Here is a 20964-nt window from a genome sequence, read left to right as displayed (position 1 = left end):
CAAGATAATAGGTACGGCTACTTCCTTACCAACTCATCTATAAGGGTGCCTTTGGTGGAAGGAGCCAGTGGAAAGTGAAGGCATCAAGGTTCAAAAGTATGAGTCCTAAGTACAGATGCACTAACATACACTGGATTACTACAGTTGTAGATGAGACAATGACGACTGGGGACTGTGTACACCAAAGATGGAGTGGTTGCAGCACAGACATCTGTAATGGAGAAAGACCTGGCACAGATACTAAAGGCGTCCACGATGCTAGTGGACTGTCCTTTGATCACAGCACTGACCAACAGGAAGTTCACTCCCCGACCACAAAAGACAATAAAGTCAGCAATCCACTTTGAAAAGGTTTGCTTATTGAATGTGTGCCCTTACCACCCTGAAATGGAGAAAAAACAGACAACTGGGCTTTCTACACTTAAATATCTGCTTCAGGTAAACATCAGCTGACAGTACATCAATGGTGAGCTGGGTTCTCCCCTCTGGTTTCTGTTCCAGCAGAGAAATCTGGGAGATGTACAGAATAGTTGGGAAGCATAGATTTATCATAGAATAAATGTAAGGGGCAAACGATCCTTGTGAAAGGGCAGATACGACAGACTACACAAGGGCCTGTAACTCAAATTCTGCAAGCAGAGCTAAAAGTCAGCAAGAAAAGCACTTTCCAACAAAAGACTGAGCTACGGTGTGTTCAAACAAGGATGGGAAGCCATGACAATGTAACCATTAAAAAGATAATTTTAAAGAGGAGACTGAAACAGTGAGCTCAAGTAAGGGATGGAAAAGAGTGTCACTCAAGACATTCATATCTTATATACTGGATTCATTCTACAAAGGTAAAATGAGACTTTCAGAAACAGCTGGACCAGCCAGTGCTGGGTCACAATCCTGCCATCCACATTAAACTGCACAGATACGGTTGACATGAATTACAGCTATCAACAGAAGAACAAATCATAGCTGTGATTTAGATACGTCAGAAAGACCTGCATGCTGACTTACTTGGGTGGTACTGGGTACCATTCTAACCATTCTGCCCAAGAGAAGAATCTTTTCTGTCTGGAAGAGTAAAAGTCCCCAGTGGAAGGCTTCCGGACAGCCTCCATTAATTCTGATACTCCTGTTGGAAAATTAAATGGAATCAAATAATACTACTAAGTACACCACATAAGTCAAGTGTTGATGTGTGTTGCTGGCTCAGTCCTCTACCACTGGAGATCACCCTGGCTAATTCTGAAAATAATTTCTGTATCACAGAATCCAACATCCTTAAAAAAAAAAAAAAAAAGTTACACACTTAACATAAACACTAGATCAAGGTTTTCTTCTGATCTCTCTTAACCTTTGGGTATTTTGATCTGACTGACAGCAACCTTGCAATCAGGCTTCTACGCCCTCCCTTCTCTCAGAATGCCCTGCCTGCCTGAACCTCCTCAGATCAAATCTGCCCTACATAATGACACATGCTCATAGAAGGGGGGACTCAATCGCAAATAAATATTAACTAGGAAAGAACCAAGAAAGGTTCTTACAACAAAAATTGGCTGGTTCACGAACTCTACCTCGATTCCTGAAAATAGGTGACAATTTGGAAGGGGGATTGAGAGAAGGGTGGTTGAGATGGACAGAAGACAACATGGATCCAGCATTACGATAAGTATACAACATTTGCATCCGATGTTGTCTTTTCCATCCACCTCAACTTTTGGGACAGAGTCCCCCAGCCATTCCTCTGGCTGGTTCTAGGAGAGAACATTACATAATATGGTGGTACTCAAGGCTGATCTGGAACAAGTGTGAATGTCCAATTTGTAGAGTGTGAAGTGTGAGAAGGAAGCTCATGTGGCTGCTGCACACATGTAGTTCAAAGACTGTATCCGCAAAAGGCAGAAGTAGCTACTGCACTGGAAGAATGGCCTTTAGGTCTAAAGGGTGGGGAGACACCATTACAGGTGTATACAGAGGCTATACACTCGAACAGCCATCTGGACAAGGTAATTTCTGAAAAGGGTTGATCAAGCTTGCCTTCAAAAAGGACAAAAAAAGTTCATTGGATTTCCTAGACTGTTTTGTTCTGTCCAAATAAACCCTAAATGGATAACAAATATTAAGGCAATGAAGTATACACTCCCCTATGCTGCTGAAGTTAAGAAAAAAAAAGCAACCCAATAGACTAGCTCAGGGAAGGACCTAAAGTCACTTGAGGGAGAAGAATTAGTCCTCATTGAAACTTGGTCTTATGTAACTTAAGGTAAGGAGGGCAGCAAAATAGGACCTGTAACTCAAGAAACTCTTCTGGCTGGAGTAATTGCTAAGAGAAAGTCTTCCAGGACAAGAATTTGAGGGCCACCATAGAAGTTGGTTCAAAATAGTTTTTTTTCCAAGGACTGAAAAAGGAAAGCAAGATTCCAAGGAGGGGCTAGATCAATTACTGGAGGTACAAGTTAAAAGGTTACGTTTATAAAGGTCTCCGATAATTTTAGGGATGCGATTGTGAACCATGCGAAAGTTAGAAATACCTGCCAATTGAACTTTAATAGTAGGCTAACTTAACCCGGTATGAAAGACCACAGCCATGAAATCCAAAAAAGTCCAAATTAGGGAAAAAAAAAGATTCACACACTTGGAAGAAGACCTGACAGAGAAATGTTTCCATTTGTTAGCATAACTTTCTAGTGGATGTCTTCTGGAATAACAACAAGATGAAGAAATTGTTTAGTAAGCTTGGGATCACTGGCTTTCATTGAAACTACAGTAACCAAGCAGTCAGTTTAAGGGATTCCAGGTTTGGGTGAATTTGACTGAAGGGATGAGGGATCAAATTTGGATATATGTACAAGATACACAGTGGGTGAAGAACATGAGGCCACTGGAAGGGAAGGGAAGCCAATCTTGCCTGGGCCAGAAGGGGTGATGAGGATTACTGTTGCTATGCAGTGGGCTGCTTTCTGTAGGAATTTGATTAGCAAGATTGCCAGATGCTAGACATACAAGACATACCTGTGGGTCCAAGTATGCACAAGAGCATCCCTCTGTGACTGTCCCTTCAGAGGGGTCAGGGAAAAGAAGGTACTGCATTTGGTGATGAAAGAAATCATGACGGGATGCATTATGGCTGCCCCTATCAGTGAAAGATTTCAGCCGGTACTGCTGGATTGAGGGATCACTCATGAGGTATCAAGATGCTCCTGCTTAAACTGTCCACTAGGGAAGAGCAGAGGGCCTTGGATGCAAGAGGATCTGATTGGCAAGAGTTTGGTAGAGGTGACATCCTCAAAGGGCGCAGTTTTGCCATTTGTTTGATAGCGTCCAGGTACTATCCAAAAAACTCAACACTGCACTGGCTCCAACTTGAACTTCCCCAGACTGACCATGATTTCCAAGTGCAGGCATAGTTGAAGCAAACAGTCGCTTGCTTGGATCAAAAACTTTCTTGAAATTGCCATGAGGGACCAGTTGTTCAGGTATGGGAATACCCAGAACCACTGTGACCTGAGCCAGGCTGCTACCATTGCCATGCACTTGGTGAACACAGAGGGGGATGTGGTATGCTCAAACAGTAGTGCACGAAACGAATACTGGCTCTTGCCCTAAAGAGCAGGAACCTTCCAGAATGCCTCTCTATTTCTTTGTGATAGCTGGCATCCTTGAGGTCAGAGCACATCCAATCATCCTTCCTCAGTAGTAAAAACAGACTGAACAGTGACTATCTGGAATTTGGTCAGTCTGACATACAAGTTTAGCTTGCTAGGTCCAAGATGGGCCTGAGGTCTCATGTTTTTCATTGGCACCAAAAAGAACATTGAACAGACCCCAGTCCTTAGTTGTTTTGGTGGCACCTTTTGGATTACTCTGTTTGATAGCACTTTTGGATTTCTAATGCTGCTTTCCTATGCTGATGGGGTGGAACCTCTGGGATGCATTTCAAATTCGGATGAGTGTGTGAAACAAAAAGGAGTAACTGACTCTCATCACTTAGGTGTCCAATGTTATGGCCTACAAAGATGGTCAGTGGAGAGTCAGCACCCCCCCCCCCTCGCCACACAGACTGCGTCCAGACTGCAACAGTCAGAAGTAACAGCCTCTTGGAGAAAGTGCCTCTAAAGCTCTGAAACTGCATACCACCCCCCTGCCCTTGGGTGGCAACCATTAAATTGCTCCCCATCTTGGGAGGCACTGTTGCTAGGAATACCTTGAGTAAACTGCTGCAATTTATGGATCGTCTTCCTCCCCTCTCAGATTCCTACAGAAGGTCCTTTGAGGGGTGGAGAAATGTACACCCCCATGGCAGACAGTTTTACTTTCCTGTTTACTCCCCGTCAGTTTAGCTTTCACTTCGGGACCAAAAAGTCTGGTGCCATCAACAGGAACATTTAAGAATGATGTCTTGAAGTAGTCTGCAAAACAGCAAAAGCAAATCCAAACCTGATAGCAGGTAGAACTACCAGTGCATAGTGTGCAGGACATACCACCTGCTGAACTAGAGATGAGGTGCATGGATTTGTTGGATACCGATTGCAATATATTATGAGAGTCAGATGTAGCCACCAACTTAAGATGCTTCAGAAACCAAATCTCTCTGAAGTCTCCAAGTGTGCCAGATAAATTCAGTTCTAAGCAAAAGTGGATAAAGCACGGGTGCTCTTGCCAAAGCATTCCAGCACACCTGAATCACCATTTGGAGGACGGACCAAGGAGCTTTGCAAACTTTCTTTTTCATGTCTAATAACGATAATTGGGCCTACAGAAGAATCCAGTTTACATGGCATTGATTCCACCACATCAGATTCCCTCCAACCTCTCCTGGATACAAGGTCTACAACAGCATCCAGAGATGGAACCACCCAGGAAGTAGATGGGCCCACACCAAAGTTCAAAAAAGACAGACCCCTCCAGTAAAAGGGCTATTGCGGTCCAACCCCCTCCCGTGGTTGTTGGAAATCCAAATCAAAGGAGGTGTCCTCACAGGGGGAGAGGATATGGGAGACCACAAATCTTCACTGAGGTACAAGTCCTCAAGAGATTCCATTGGGGAATTAAAGTGCTTTCTTTTGCACTGACTTCTTAGGAGCCTTGGGGGGGGGGGTGCTGAGCCAGTGCTGGTCAAAGCTATATGGCATAAGCTGTTGCAAGATCAATTAAGCTATATGGCATAAGCTGTTGCAAGATCAATTAATGAGAAGTCTGAGCTGAATGGGAAATATTGGATGGTTTCAACAAAAGAGCAATATAGCACCCTTCTCTGAACAAGATATTATCCCTCTCGACAACATTGGGAGGAGTGAGGGGAATAATTCCCAATAATTCAAGTTGATTTGAGCCTTCAAAAAAAGGTTCTCATGAGATGGTCTGAATCCATTTCTTTAATGCTCTTAGTAGAACATGCAGAACTGAAGGAAGTGAAGCTTACTAGGTTTTGGTAGTTGCAGATGAACTTTCTGGCTTCAAAAGTGTGATGCTTAAAATTGGATGGGGTGTTGGCTCTGGAAAAATTCAGACATTATGGCCACAAAGGGGGGAGCAGAGCCAACCTGAAGCTGAAGCAGCTGTTATAAAAAGGTTCTCAGAATATTAAAGGTGACCACTGAGGTCCGATCCAAATTGGACACAGATAAAGTAGGAGACGCGAAAACAGAAGGCACCAGTTCCAATCCTTTCAACGAAGTAGGAGTCATAAAGGCCTTAATGTCTTCGGATCTCGTTGGTCCGCTAAGGGTGAAACGGAATGCCTTTGCCTGTGTATTTTCGTTTAACTTCTGTTTCTTTTCCTTTGGCTTTAAAGGGTAAAAATTGAAGTAGTACACACCTTTGAGAACCAATTTATCCCCACTGATCAGCCAAGGTCCATGACCCGAAGGATGAACAAGCCTGGCATTCAACAGTAAGCCACTGGGGGGGGGGGGGCAGCTTGTGCTCATGCATTTCTGATATCTCAAGGCCTTAGTACCCATGGTAGGATGTTGGAAATAAATGGTACTACAATTAAAAAATTAGTCACAAAAGGTCAACAAGTAACAGCACCTGAAAAATATTATAAGAAAGGAAGGGTAAAGATAAAGATTTTTTTTTTTTTTTTACTTGAAAAGAAAAAAATGAAGGCAAAAAAAACTACCAAAAGGGAGAAGCACAAAGTTTAAGTAGAAGGGAAAAAAGACCAAAAGGTATGAACTTCTGACACTCTGGACAAGATTCCAAAAGAGTTGCTCAGTAAAAATGACTTAATTCAATGTAATCTACCTATAAACAGGCTTACACCAGAGACCAGATTCCAAAATAGTTGCTCTCAGCAAGTGATCACTTACGCTAACAGCAAGTCTTCTGAATTCAGGCCCTCTACTTGAATAGGTAGAAGAGGAAGCAAAAATAATTCAAATTTTTGATAAAATAAGCACTTACTCTCTGTGAGCCATAATGAGCACATTTGTCACTGGAAACAGCATAGGAGATCTGAGGAGCTTCATGCAGTTAGGGCATTATGGGACTGGAGGCTGAGCTTCTGAGCATGAAGATTCTAAGGTCACCCTCTGTTGGATTTGAATATCCAAAAGTTGGAGGACAGAAAAATCATCAGATCCATAACATTCTTCGCCCCCAGAGAAATAAAAAAAACAAAAAAAAGTTACTTTTGTTCATTATTCTCTGTGATGAGTTGTAGGATCAGTACGAACGCAGGTAAGGCACTAAGAAATGTCATCTACTATGAAATGGATAATGTGGCAATCACAAACTCCCCCCTTGCCCAGCTACACCAAAAAAAAAAATCTGAGGTTCTACACTTCTATATGATGTGATCTGGGCACACATTCTGAATCCACATCTCTAGGCAAGGTCTGGAAGAGTGGTTTATGGAATCAATAAGCAAATGCACTTCAGTAGAATGGGAATGACTGACAGAAACAGAGAAATAACTGAAAGAAAGACGCCACTGTCTCAGTCACTACCAGAAGGATACTGCCTATTTTGCAGAAATGGGACTAAAGTGCTCCTACTTGCCTGTTAGATACCAAAGAATGGCCCAGTTATCAGACTCGGACCAGATTAAGTGAGTTTCCAAATGCAGCTTCTACTACAAAGCCTTAAGAGCTAAAAGGACTGACTATAGCTTCAGTTCACTGCTGTGCAGTCCTGTCTTCAGGGGATACCATATCCTCTGATCTGCAGTGGAACTAAAGTGATTTTTCCACACAAATGTGAAGCATCACGGCCCAACATGGGTTTGGTTGCAAGAATGGAAACACCACCTCAACTTTAGTGAGAACCATTAGTCACTCCTGGGTCTCACACCAGATCATCTGTAAGCCTATGACAGCACTGCAACCACATTTTCACATATGCAAATGGCACCAAGAAAACTGTGGCAACCATCAACATCAAAAGTTGCAGCAAACCTGTCAGATACTGAAGATGATGCTGCTGCCTATGTGCAGAGCACAACGGCAACCACTCAAGAGATTACCAAGGAACGAGAAAAGCTAAAGTATGCTAAAACAAATCATCATGAGTTACAAAATGTTAGCCAAAATAACCAGGATGGATGTCTAAACTGCTGGACACAATCTAAGTTATGTATAAATAATACACAGATTACAACTATCAGATGAAAATGGCCTCTTGCTGTATTAAGACAGAATAGTATTACCCTCAACACAACATGCTGAGGTGCTATATCAATTACACAAAGGGTTACAGGGCCTCACAAAATGCCGAAAAATCACCAAAATATCAGTATAGTGGCAATCATCAATCAAGCCAAGGCAAAGCGTGTGTCAAGTGCCCATTCTGTACTGCCGTCCATAAACCATCTCAAAGGAGAGAGTCATTAATACCATTTCCTTCAATACAAGGTCCTTGGTAAAATACAGCTTTTGGCTTGGGAGTTTGAAGGCTAAGGCCACCTTATAGTCACGGACTGTTACTCTTCTTTCACAGAAATAATACATGTACCAACTATGAGTCAACACCATGTTCACAAGAAATGTAATACCCATTGAATTGTTACCCGATGATAGCACACAGTTTGTCAAAGTTTCACTAGTTTGCCAGTGACTATGGTTTTACTCATATTATGTCAATTTCACATTACCCTCAATCAAATAATAAAGCTGACACCCCAGAGGAAACTGTTTCAAAGATATTAAGATAACTTGATCCATATACTGCTCTCATGTTATACTGAGTTACTCTACATACTGTGACAGGAGTAAGCCTTTGTAGCTAATGAAGACGAGAAAGACTATTGTGCCAGTGTTAAGAGTCAAAACTTGAGACTGAAACTATTCAGTATGACAGCTTTAGTCTCAAGTTCTGATTTTAAACTATTCTATACAAATTAAGTTACACAGAATGACCAGTGAACTAAAACTTTGTACAAAAAGTTCTACAATAAACACTGTTTTGTACACCTACTGCCTATTCCTCATTCAGAAGAAGTATGGCTAAAGTTAGAACAGAAGAAAAGTGGGACACATTTGCTGCAGTGCAAAAAAAAAATATATATAGTGAATTAAGATACATGGGATAAACAGAAGATGGCACCATAGTTAAATGAAATCAGAGACATATCAAAGTAGTTCCTGTTGAGACTCAAGCTGAATGGTGCGTTTAAGCAAACAAACCCGATGTGTTTAAACTAAAAATAACCAGGCCAATACTGCTGAAGAGTTTTCTCATTCCTTTTAAAGTTTTACCACAAACCAATACTAGAGATACGACTGGAAAGTTCAAAATCCAGAAAATGTGATGAAAGGCCATGCGTTACCCAAATGAGTGTGACTATTCCTGAAACTGTAAACACTGCTTTGCAAAGTGACTAAAAACAATACTGACAGTTAAAATTGCTGGTCTAATAGCTTTTCTTCCACAAGTTCTAATTTCAGTTTCAGTTAGAGTAACATGGAGAGGAGAGGACGTAAAGTCAAATACAGACTCATTTACAAAACTCAATCTCAGAACCCTGACCAATGGATGAGAAATTGGAAATTCACCCCAGGTCTTGCCCCCATCTCTGTGATAAGACAGATGCAAGCAGTAATGCCCAAACTAACAACCTCTAGAAACCTCCTAACATACCCCCCCCCAATAAACGCCTATGATACATAGGGGCACAGTTGGGATGGATTACACACTAGGCTTATGAAGGCCCTGTTAGTTGTTAGCCTAGCAGATGCCTATGAACCTATATGGTCAGATAACAGACTACAACATTTTCTTACTGAAAAATATCTTGCTAGGAATGATTCTCTCAAGTGTGCTGCCCTGTACATAAATGTATTAGATCATAACAAAAAATGTTGATTACTGCACGATCTACAGCATTCATAAATATCAACTACATACATTGAAAAGATCAGTCTAAAATACTGAGTGTGCCTGTGCATCAGATGAGTATGCATCTGTACTTCTAAATTCCAAAAAGAACTTCTGATTTTCTTGGCGCGGGGGGGGGGGGGGTGCTAAATGGATAAGTAAAGTACAGATGCTAGAGTCTGTATATGCTGTGAATATGTTTTAGAGCCATTCCCACTTTAAGAGTGTTGTATAGCACAGACATTTTAAGAATTATTGTACCCCATAATGCATTTTATCTACTGCTAGTGTATCTGTGATGACTAAACTAACAATGTACTTACTGATTTGTTTGGTTAATATGTTGGTGAGGTTGCCAGAGATGCACGTCATGATACTATACATTTGTACACATAAGTTCACATGAGTGGGACACTACAAGTTGTAAAGGAACTGTTTGTTTTGTGACTTGTCCCTTGGTGGGATTAAGAGTGCAACAGATAAAAGGATAGGGTGGGCCAGTAAGAACCAGGGAAAGCGAGATGACATAATGGAGAGATGAAGTGGGGGCTGTAAGATGAGGAGAGAAAGAAAATATGAGAGGTTGCATAGATGTTCTAAATAAATATTTTCCTATACATGTAAGAGGAAGTGTAGAGGGGTAAGGGTTAGTATGGGGAGCTGTTGGTAAAAGATTCACAAGTTGCAATTTTCCGAATGTGTTTTTTTTTTAAATACTCCTAGATATATTGTACAAGTTAATATTTTAGAATGTCAGGTGGAGGGATTCGCAGAGGTTGGAGGCTAGGATGGAGAAGCTAAGCTGTGCTTAGTCTGTAATGGTCTGCAATGAGGCATGTGGAAGGAGGTAGTTTGTGTTTGAGAGCATATACTTGAGCAAAATTGTTAAATGTGACTTCTCTTACAAGTTTGTACAGAACTGAATCTAGTAAAAAGGCTGGTTGTTTAACAAAGACGTATGGCTTTTAAAAGGTGGATATGGGTTCTACATCTAGGAACTAGGGTTAAAATTTGGTCTCTTAGAAATATTTTACTGCTGCACTCCTGTGTTCAGGTGAAAGGAAGCGGGTTTTTCCAGCATCTATTTATTTATTTATTTATTTCCAGTTTGATAACCGGGGAAGTCCACTGGGCCCGAAAGCCCATTTTCAGTGGAGGCCCGGGGAGAAAAGCTCCATAAAAATACATTACACACAAAAACACTCTGTGTTCTAACAGATTAACACTTTAACAATTTCCAAAAATGTAGTACATTTGGCAGTATACTTCAGAAATTAATATAATTATGAAACTGTATTGTTAGTGAAGTAGAGAGAGATAAAAGGAAATTATATATAGATCTTGAATGCAAGAGCAGTAAAACAGATGAGAAGTGAAGAAGATGCAATGAATTTAAAGGAGAAGAGGTGACAGGAGGAAGATGAAAAAGTAAGGATAGACCAATATTCATGTTGTGTTTGAGTCAAAAGTATACCTTATGACAAAGGCAAAAGATTCAATTGTGAGACTAGACCTGCAAGTGGGCAGAGGGAGGAGAACGCTTAAAAGGAATAAATACAGGGTTTAATCAGGAAGAGAGTGGTGATAAAGAAGTAGAGGGAGGGGTGCCAAGGTGAGCAATCTAGGTAGGAAGTATACAATTACATTTCCAGTTTTGGGAGAGGTGAGAATGGAGAAGAGCTTTGAAGTGTTCATAGCTTGTAGTGACTCTTAGAAGGGAAGGAAGCAAGTTCCATTTTTTAGCTGTAGTATAGGAAAGTAGAAGTTGGCCAGGGGGTCGTTTGGGTTTGTATACTGAAATATGATTCTGGTGGCTAGATCTTAGGGGCCTGTGAGGGGTATATAAGGGCAAGATGTTAGATAATGCAGGGCAAGCAGTAGGTTTAAAAATTAGTTTGTGTGCAGTAGTAAGTTGGAGGTAATTGAGGAGATTAGGGAGTTCTAGCCATTGGAGACTACGGAGGCAGATGCAATGGTGTGTAGAATGAGTGGAGTTAGTAGCGAATTTGGCGATTTTGTAGTAGCAACTTTCAAGTTTTGAGGAGATAGAAGAGGAGAGATTGGTTAGAAGAGGAGCACCATACAGTAGTGAAGGAAGAAGGTAGGTAGTGGCGAGAGTTTGTCTTGTAGATGGAGTAAGAAAGTTGGCATTTCTATAAAGCATACCAAGCTTCTGATGTGTTTTTTATGTTTAGTTGAATATGAGTATTAAATTTCAGGTGTTCATCAATGGTAACTCCGAGTAATTTTGCACAACTAACAACATCTACTGGGGACTGGGAGAGGCTGGAAATTTTGAAGGATGACTTATCAAGAGTCAGAGCTTTTGAGGAGGAGAAGAGAATGATATGGGATTTATTGGCATTGAGGGAAAGATGGTTATTAAGCATCCAATTTTCTGTCGTTGTGAAGGCCAATTGGGTTTTGGCTTGAAGCTCGGGAAGGCTAGGGGCAGAGCAGATAACAGTGGAGTCGTCTGCATATTGTACTATTTGAGACTGAGGAATTGAAGAGTGGAGATCATTGATAAAGATATTAAAGAGCAGTGGTCCGAGAATAGAGCCTTGAGGGACTCCGGTAGGGGTAGGTAAGAATTCTGAGGTACCAGTCTTCCATTTCACAGCTTGGGATCTATCTGAGAGATAACTTTTGAACAAAGAAAGGGAGTTGTGGGAGAGATTGAGGTTAGAAAGGTGGTTGAGAAGGAGTGTGTGGGATATTGTGTCGAATGCCTTGGAAAGGTCAAGTAGAACAGTGGAGACAATATTTCCAGAATCACGGGCATGGTTGATAATGTCTAGGAAGGAAAGGAGAGCAGTTATGGTACTGTGGCCAGGCCGAAACCCATGTTGAGTAGGAGAGAGGAGATGGTTATTGAGGAGGTGAGGCATGAGTTGCTGGTGGATACATTTTTCAAGGACTTTTGAAATAGGGGAAAGAATGGCTATTGGGCGAAAGTTAGAAATGTTATTATTTTTGCCTCCTTTATGGAGGGGCAGAATGTGGGCAGCTCGCCAAAGTTTGGGAACATAAGATTCTTGGATGGATCTATTGATGAGAATGCTGCTAGGTATGGCGATCCCGTCTGCTGCAAGCTTGAGAAAGAGTGATGGGATGTTATCGGGGGCATTGGAGCATGGTTTGAGTTTGGAAAGAAGTTGTTTGATACTGGTGGTAGATACGGGTTGTAGAATAAAGGTGGGAGGGTGGTTACGAGAGCTGGAGTGAGGGATGGAAGGTGAAGAAGGCTTTGGGCTTGGGATGGGGGAGGAATTGGAGAAGGATTTAGTCAGTTCTGCTATGGAGCTGGTAAAAAAGGAGTTGAAGAGTGTTGCAATTTCTGTGTCAGTCTTACTGTTGTCTGGACAGGGATTGGATTTAGTACCTGGGTGCAAGAGGGAATTGATGGAATTCCAGAACTTTTTGGGATTATTTGTGAGAGTAGACTGAAGTTTGTTGTAGTATGATTTTTTATCTTTTATAATAAGTTTTTTTGCAAGATTGCGGAGTTGCTTATATTGAAGTAAAGAAGCTGTGTTTTATTTTTATTGTATTGTTTCCAAATTTTGTCCCTTTGTAGCATTATCGCTTTTAGTGTCCTTAGTTAGCCAAGGGGCAGAGTTGAACTTTATTCGTTTGTTCGAGGAGGGGCTTGGGAGTTTAGGATTTTAAGGAAGGTAGTATTGAAGACTTCTAGGGCTTCATCTAGGGGAAGAGTGTTTAGTGATTCCCAGTTTGTTAGTTTAAGGGTTTCAGAGAATACTGAAGGGTTAAAATTAGTTAGGTTACGGGAGTGGGCATATTGATGTTGGTGTGGGAGCTGTTGGGTATTTCGGTTAGTAAAGGCTGGGAGATGGTCACTTATTGAGTCTGGTAAGGTACCAGAGTTGGAGATATTGTTAGGGTGGCTGACTAGAATCCAGTCAAGGGTGGACCCTGGAGGGTTAGTTTTGTTAGGTCTGGTAATGTTGTTTATTAATTGAGTAAAATTATAAAGATTGATAGACTGAGAGGGAGTATTATTATTAATTGTATTCCAATCAATATTGACATCACCTAGAATGTATGTCTCCTGTTTGATATTGTTTGTTGCCCAACAGAGAATATTCTCAAGGGTGGAGGTGTTGTCTCCAGGAGGGATATAGATGGTTATTACACAGATACTTTTGAAGTTGTTTATTTTGAGGATTCCTATGATTAGTTCAGCATTATTAAATTTAGGGATGGGAGTTTGGTATGGGCTGAGATTTAGCAGGCAATTGTAGACCAAGGCTACACCACCTCCTTTTTTGTTTTGGCGATCAGACCTAAGAGCTTGGAAACCAGGTGGTAAAATCTCAGAGTTAGTAGTTTGTGGTTTTAGCCAGGTTTCTGTTACTGCTACTATGTCAGGTGAAGTAAGATTTAGCCAGGCATGGAAGTTTGTTATTTTGTTATTAATACTCTGGGTATTGATGGTAATGAATTTAAGGTATTTATGGCTGTGTCTATTTGTGGAGGTAGTGGGAGAGGGATTATTAGTAGGTGTTGGCCCAGGGTTGGGGTGGATATCTCCTGCAAGAGCAAGCCAAGAGAAAGGATAGAGTAGATGAAACTTAGAATAGAGAGATAAAGTAAGAGGGAGATGTAGTTTAACTTTGAAAGAGGAAGATTTTAAGTAGACTGTGTGGAGTTTTAGTTTAAAGTAATGAAATGGATTTGGTTGAAGGAGGGAGGGAGATATTAAATAAAAATGGGGAGTTGAAAGTTGGGTATAGGAGATAGTGGAGGGTGAGGGGAGTGGGAAATAGGAGGGTAGTGTGGTAGAGGAGTAGGAAGAAGCATTATACAGAGTGGTAAGAAGGAAAAGACATGTAAATGAGGTGAGATAGTGTATATGAGACATGGATGAGTAGGGTAGGATAGACATTAGAAGAGAGGGTAGGGACTGACTGGGGAATTTAGAGATATAAGGAGAGAGCAGTTAGGTAAGGGGAAGGAGAGGGGGAGGGGGAGTGTAAAGAGAGCTATCTAGGAGGGGGTGGAGCAATGAGATGGGATAGGTTGAGGAAAATGGGGGAGGGGTCAGGAAGAGACTATAAATGTAGATGTACTGGGGGTGGGTGGGATTTGGGGGTAGGGTAGGGGAGTGGAGTGAGCCCGCAGGGCGAACGGAGCAGGTAGAACCACTGAAGAAGAGAGGCCAAGGAAAAACAATCAGTGGAGAGCAGATAAGGTAAGTTTGGGGATGGGTAGTGGTAGAGGATGGTGAAATGTATGATATATGTATCAAGAGCCTATCAGTGGAGTGAGGAAATGCAACAGGTAAGTACAGCGGACAGGGGTGTAGTTGGATAGAGTGGACTATAGTGGATTAAGAGGGGAAAGTAAGAATAGGGCTTTGGAGATTTCAGGGGAAGAAGATAAAGATTAAACAGAATACAAGGCAGTTATTGGGCGGAAGTAGATTAGTGGGGAGAGGGCACAATCTAGTGGCCAGATGCTGAGATGTAACTGTGGTCCACTGAGGCAATCTAGGGGGTATAATAAGTAAAAAGAGGAGGAAGAGGGCAGTGTAGATAAAGGGAGCTAGGAGAGGAGGAAGGGTGGCTGTACAGAAAGTAGAGGAAGGGTTGACTGCTGGCTTCTTGGCAGGGAAGCGTTCACAACAACTAGCAGGGCTAAATAACCGTAGTACAGTAGGTTTAGCAAATGGAGTACATACTTCCTTGGTTCCTTCGAGGGAAGGCTTGGTTCTAGTCCAATAGAGGGATGAGCAGCACAGTTTGTAGGATTGCTTGTTGGATTGGATAAGCTGGGAAAGCTTGAAATGTAGGTCTGGGCGTCCACACAGGTGTATCCACAAAGGGAAGAACAGGGACTAACAGTTCCTTGGTTTCTTCGAGGGGAGGCTTGGTTCTAGTCCAATAGAGGGATGAGCAGCACAGTTTGTAGGATTGCTTGTTGGATTGGATAAGCTGGGAAAGCTTGAAATGTAGGTCTGGGCCCACACAGGTGTATCCACAAAGGGAAGAACAGGGACTAACAGTTCCTTGGTTCCTTCGAGGGGAGGCTTGGTTCTAGTCCAATAGAGGGATGAGCAGCACAGTTTGTAGGATTGCTTGTTGGATTGGATAAGCTGGGAAAGCTTGAAATGTAGGTCTGGGCGTCCACACAGGTGTATCCACAAAGGGAAGAACAGGGACTAACAGTTCCTTGGTTCCTTCGAGGGGAGGCTTGGTTCTAGTCCAATAGAGGGATGAGCAGCACAGTTTGTAGGATTGCTTGTTGGATTGGATAAGCTGGGAAAGCTTGAAATGTAGGTCTGGGCGTCCACACAGGTGTATCCACAAAGGGAAGAACAGGGACTAACAGTTCCTTGGTTCCTTCGAGGGTAGGCTTGGTTCTAGTCCAATAGAGGGATGAGCAGCACAGTTTGTAGGATTGCTTGTTGGATTGGATAAGCTGGGAAAGCTTGAAATGTAGGTCTGGGCGACCACACAGGTGTATGCACAAAGGGAAGAACAGGAACTAACAGTTCCTTGGTTCCTTCGAGGGGAGGCTTGGTTCTAGTCCAATAGAGGATGAGCAGCACAGTTTGTAGGATTGCTTGTTGGATTGGATAAGCTGGGAAAGCTTGAAATGTAGGTCTGGGCCCACACAGGTGTCACCACAAAGGGAAGAACAGGGACTAACAGTCCCTTGGTTCCTTCAAGAGGAGGCTTGGTTCTAGTCCAATAGAGGGATGAGCAGCACAGTTTGTAGGATTGCTTGTTGGATTGGATAAGCTGGGAAAGCTTGAAATGTAGGTCTGGGCGTCCACACAGGTGTATCCACAAAGGGAAGAACAGGGACTAACAGTTCCTTGGTTCCTTCGAGGGGAGGCTTGGTTCTAGTCCAATAGAGGGATGAGCAGCACAGTTTGTAGGATTGCTTGTTGGATTGGATAAGCTGGGAAAGCTTGAAATGTAGGTCTGGGCGTCCACACAGGTGTATCCACAAAGGGAAGAACAGGGACTAACAGTGTTCAGACGCTGAAGCCAGAAGAGCGCAGCAGCCAAAAAGTTTAAAAGCTATCAATCTATCATTATAAAATTATTTTGGAAATTAACCCTTGGGGACAGCCAAAGAGCAAGGTAGCAGAATGAGTTAACGGTTTCAGTGTGTGTGTGTGTGTGTGTGTGTGTGTGTGTGTGTGTGTGTGTGTGTGTGTGTGTGTGTGTGTGTGTTGGGAGGGGGGGAGTATTACTATAGTTTTACCACTTTGAAGGAGTTTCAGAGCTTCTGGTAAGTCCAAAATAGCAGTCAATTTTTTTTTTGAATTTCAGGATTAGGTGATGCTTGGAAAACCAAGAGTAAAGGTTGGTGAAATCTTCTACCTTTTTTTTTTTTTTTTAAATTATGGCAGGAGAGGTATCTGATCTGTACATAACCATGTCATTTGCATGTATGCACTGGAGGGGAGTTCTGAGCAAGGGTTACTGATTAATACAGGAAAAGAACATAGAAAAGACTGAACATTGTAGTATGCTTTTGAGTGATGAGAGCAGAGGTATTTATGGATATGCCTACTTTTACTTGTAGTTTTTTTTTTTTTTTTTTTTTTTTTTTGCTGGTAAAGAGGCTGTTCAGCAAAAAGCAATTCAAGATCCAGCTTTAGTGCAACACATGGCTTCCAGCAGTCTAGAGGAAAATATAAAACAAATGAAACACTCAATGAGTACATCAACTCAAAATACAAAGGCTGGAAAACGGAAGAAGCTTTAAAAACAGATACTTACATAAGCTTACAGACTTGCAAAAAACAGAGGTCCAACTGAAAAGACTGGCTGAATATGAGTGTGTGCTCAAGAAAAGAGGTTTCAAAAACTAGTAGAATTAAGAGGACAGAGCACATAGGGAAATCTAGCTTTTCTGCTGCAAAGAAACCAGAAGGAACAGACTATTAATTTTTGAGGGCACAAATAAGCAATTGGACTGGTATTGCACAGAAGGAACTGTTAATTGTAAGGGCATATGTAAGTATGCTCCAAGCCTGGCCATGAGAAACTGCCAAGACCTTTATTATTAAAGATGCAAACCTACCAACAGAAATAAATGATCCTAACAAAACTGTTGCAAAAGGGCAAAAGTATTTACTGTCTCCAATTTTTGAGTGTTTTTGCAAAATGATTACTCACGGTACACCAGGCAGAATAGAAACATGTATTCCAGCAATCAGGGAATGCCTACACGAAGGTACGAGATTAAAGATGCAATATTTCCTGGAGGATCGGTCATTTTTTGATGCAGAACAGACCAAGGAGGAAATAAAAAAAGTTGTCCAACAAAAAGTGAGCTACAAAGCAGATGGGGATTCTGCTTCTCTTTCCCCTGAAAATAAAGTTTGTGGAGAGACTGCCAGTGAAACCATTTCCATAGGAAATATTTGGGAGACCGGGAAAAGTACAGAAGTTGATTAGAAGAATTGGGAGTACCTTGGAATTGAACTGAGGTCTGGATTTGGTAAATTGAGATGGAACAGGAAGACGACAAGCTTATGAAGGCCCTGGAAATTAGTGAATAAATATGAGAGTGGAAAGCATCACTTGCACTTATGAAATACAACTGTATAAGAAAACATGGACTGTTATTTTGTTAAGCTTGCAGGGAACTGAAAGGCATTTGTATTTTAAAGGACACTGAGGGGAGGGGAACAGGAAGAAAAAAGATAAAAGTAAAATAATTTCTGTTCTTAACGGTATGTCTATGAAACTTCATGATATAAACTGCAAGTTTTACATTAAAGCAATTTTAGTTCTTGTACGGGATAGAAACACTAAAGTAAACAGATGCCCTTTCGTACTAGTTTTTTTGGTATTAAGAAATGTACGCATTACACTGCAAAAAAGAGAAAACACAAAAGCATGTTTATGTTAAGTTAATGTTTAAGGCAGTAATCTTGGGTTACTGAGGTGGGGGATGACATGAAAAGTACATAGCCCATAATATATGCAGAGCTGTTATGTTTTCCCCTACTTTTGGACTGTATGTGAAAGTCCGAATTAAGAGCCTTGGTTTAATGTAATACATTTTAAGTGGAAACAAGTAAATAAGACAACAGTGAATTTAATGAAAATTTTCCATTAGTAATAAATGTTTCAGCTTGTCTTTAGAAGACTGCAACTGAGGACATTTGTTTTCTTTTATGTTTCCATGGAGACAGGTTGATAATGCGGGCAAACAAAGCCAGAGCATTGTTTCTTCAAGGCTGAAAGCTAATGTTTTCTGAAAGCATGCAGCTTGTTTTTTTCACATATGGGAGAGGAATAAAGATAAAAAAAAGAACAGACACCAATTAATGTAAGCTGAAGCACAGATGATAATATAGCAATAACCCACGCCTAGGTGTGGGTAATGTTGGATTCACCCATAGTTGGTGTGGTTTGGTCACAAGGGCGAAGCCAGAGTGGCCAAACAAAGCCAACCGTGGGTAAATAAGAAGTTATGTACTCACCATAACGTTCCATCTGAGTAGGTAGACTTCATTTGTCTGCAACCTTTGGGAATCGGATCAGAGCCGGCAATCTTTCATAGCTTAGATCTGAGCTCCTAGCTCCTCCCCTTCACCCATAATCCCCTGCCATCCCCGACTGACCTCAGATCAAGTTTGCCCATAACCAATAAGGCTGAAAAAGGAAACTAACTACCTTCTTTAAAGGGCAGAGTAAAAACTTCTGGCCAAATAACATTCGAAGGTCAGGGGGAAGGAGGGTGGGACAGATGCAGAAAAATGAAGTCTACCTACTCAGATGGAACGTTATGGTGAGTACATAACTTCTTAATCTGAAGTAGTTAATTTCGTTTGTCAGCAACCTTTGGGACAGAGTCCCCAGCTACCTGTACCTTGGGCGGCCTTCATGGAAGGATGTTCCGGAGCACTGCAGAGCCAAAGGATGCTCTCTCTCTAGAGATATCCAATTTATAATGGTTGATGAAGGAATGAGGTGAAGCCCAAGTGGCTGCTGAGCAAATATCATCCAGGGGTACTCTAGACCAAAAGGCAGCAGAAGTACACATGGACCGAGTAGAGTGGGCACGGACTCCCTGAGGTGCGGGCCTGCCAGAACTTTCATAAGCCAAAAGGATGCATTGTGAAATCCACCTCGACAAGGTGACCTTCGACACAGATTTACCTAAATTAAATTTGGCAAAGGAGACGAACAACTGGTCGGATTGTCTATGACCAGCCGTTCTATGAATGTAAAAATGCAGCTGTCCATGCACATCTAAAGAATGTAGTTTGTATTCTCCTTTGTTCTGGTATTCAGGAAAGAAAACTGGCAGATTAATGGATTGGTTAATATTCGCCTCGGAAGCAATCTTAGGAAGGAACGAGGGATTGGTCTTGAGGTAAATCCTATCCTTGTGGAAGGTTAAGTAAGGAGGTTTTACACATAAGGCTTGAAGTTCAGAAACCCTCCTAGCTGAAGTAATAGTGACGAGAAAGGATGTTTTCCATGACAAATGTTTGAGATCAGCTGAAGCTGCACGTTCAAAGAGGGGAGCTGTCAAGGCCTGACGTACTAAAGTCAAATCCCAGGGAGGCACTACTTCCTTTATTGGAGGTCTGAGTAGGAAGGTGCCCTTCAGAAAGGTCTTGCATAACTTTGTGGTGATCAATGGACCCAGTTCATGTCCCACGTGGTAATGAGAGATAGCTGCTAGTTGAACTTTGACTGTGGAACAGCTAGCCCCCTGATGAAAAAGCCCTGAAAGGAAATCCAAGACGGCGGGCAACGGAGCTGTGAAAGGGTCTAGGTTCTGATGCTCCGCCCAAACAGCGAAACATTTCCATTTACTCCTATAGACTTTCCTAGTAGAGGGCTTGTGTGCTGCTACTAGGATAGCAGTAACTGGGGATGAGATACCGGGAGTCCTTGATACGAGTGGAACTGGAGCAACCAAGCCGTAAGCTTGAGATTGTCCAGGTTCGGGACTGGGAGGCCTAGGGAGTGGGAAAACAGATCCGGGAGGGTATCCAGAATCCAAAGTGGATTCACCAGATGAGACCAGAGGTAAGGGAACCTAGCTTGACGAGGCCAGAATGGGGCAATGAGGATCATTTTGCTCCCCAACCGACTGGCTTTCTGTAGAAGCTTCAGCATCAGAGGTAGAGGAGGGAAAGCATAGAGTAGACCGGGAGGCCAAGCATGCACCAGAGTGTCTCTCGGGAATTCCCCGGCGGGAGGAATTAGAGCGAAGTAGCTGTTGCATTTCGTGTTTGAAGGAGAGGCGAAGAGATCGCAACAGGGTTGTCCCCATACGGCAAATATCCGCTTTGCTATCTGGGGATTGAGAGACCACTCGTAAGGACGCAGTATGGTGCGACTGAGTTTGTCTGCCAGGATGTTGGACCATCCTGGAATGTGCGTTGCAATAAGAAAGCGGTTGGTGGAGATCGCCCATTCCCACACTCTCATAGCTTCTCGACAGAGGGGGTAGGACCTGGTTCCCCCGTTTGTTGATGTACCAGACCACCAACATGTTGTCTGACTGAACTGCAACTGTTCCTGTAGGAAAAAGGCTCTGAAGTGCTTGCAACGACAACAGCACTGCCCTCATCTCTAGAACATTTATATGCAATGAGGTCTCTGTATCATTCCACGTGCCTTGGACTGTCCTGCCCGCATATTG

General features: G+C 42.2%; 1 protein-coding gene across 1 annotated transcript in view; it reads right to left on the bottom strand.

The window, feature by feature from the left end:
• Positions 1-20964, bottom strand: part of SIRT5 (sirtuin 5) — a 615922-nt gene that overhangs the window by 197062 nt on the left and 397896 nt on the right. Inside the window, exon 8 of the mRNA XM_044064885.1 lies at positions 7965-8034. Within this exon, the coding sequence (XP_043920820.1) occupies positions 7965-8034 (70 nt within the window). The remainder of the gene's footprint in view (positions 1-7964; positions 8035-20964) is intronic.

Source organism: Protopterus annectens, chromosome 3.part0 (assembly GCF_019279795.1).
Source record: "Protopterus annectens isolate FY-2018-M chromosome 3.part0, PAN1.0, whole genome shotgun sequence".
Lineage (NCBI taxonomy): Eukaryota > Metazoa > Chordata > Ceratodontiformes > Protopteridae > Protopterus > Protopterus annectens.
Note: the sequence above shows the minus strand (reverse complement) of the source record. Positions and strands in the feature narration are given on the sequence as shown.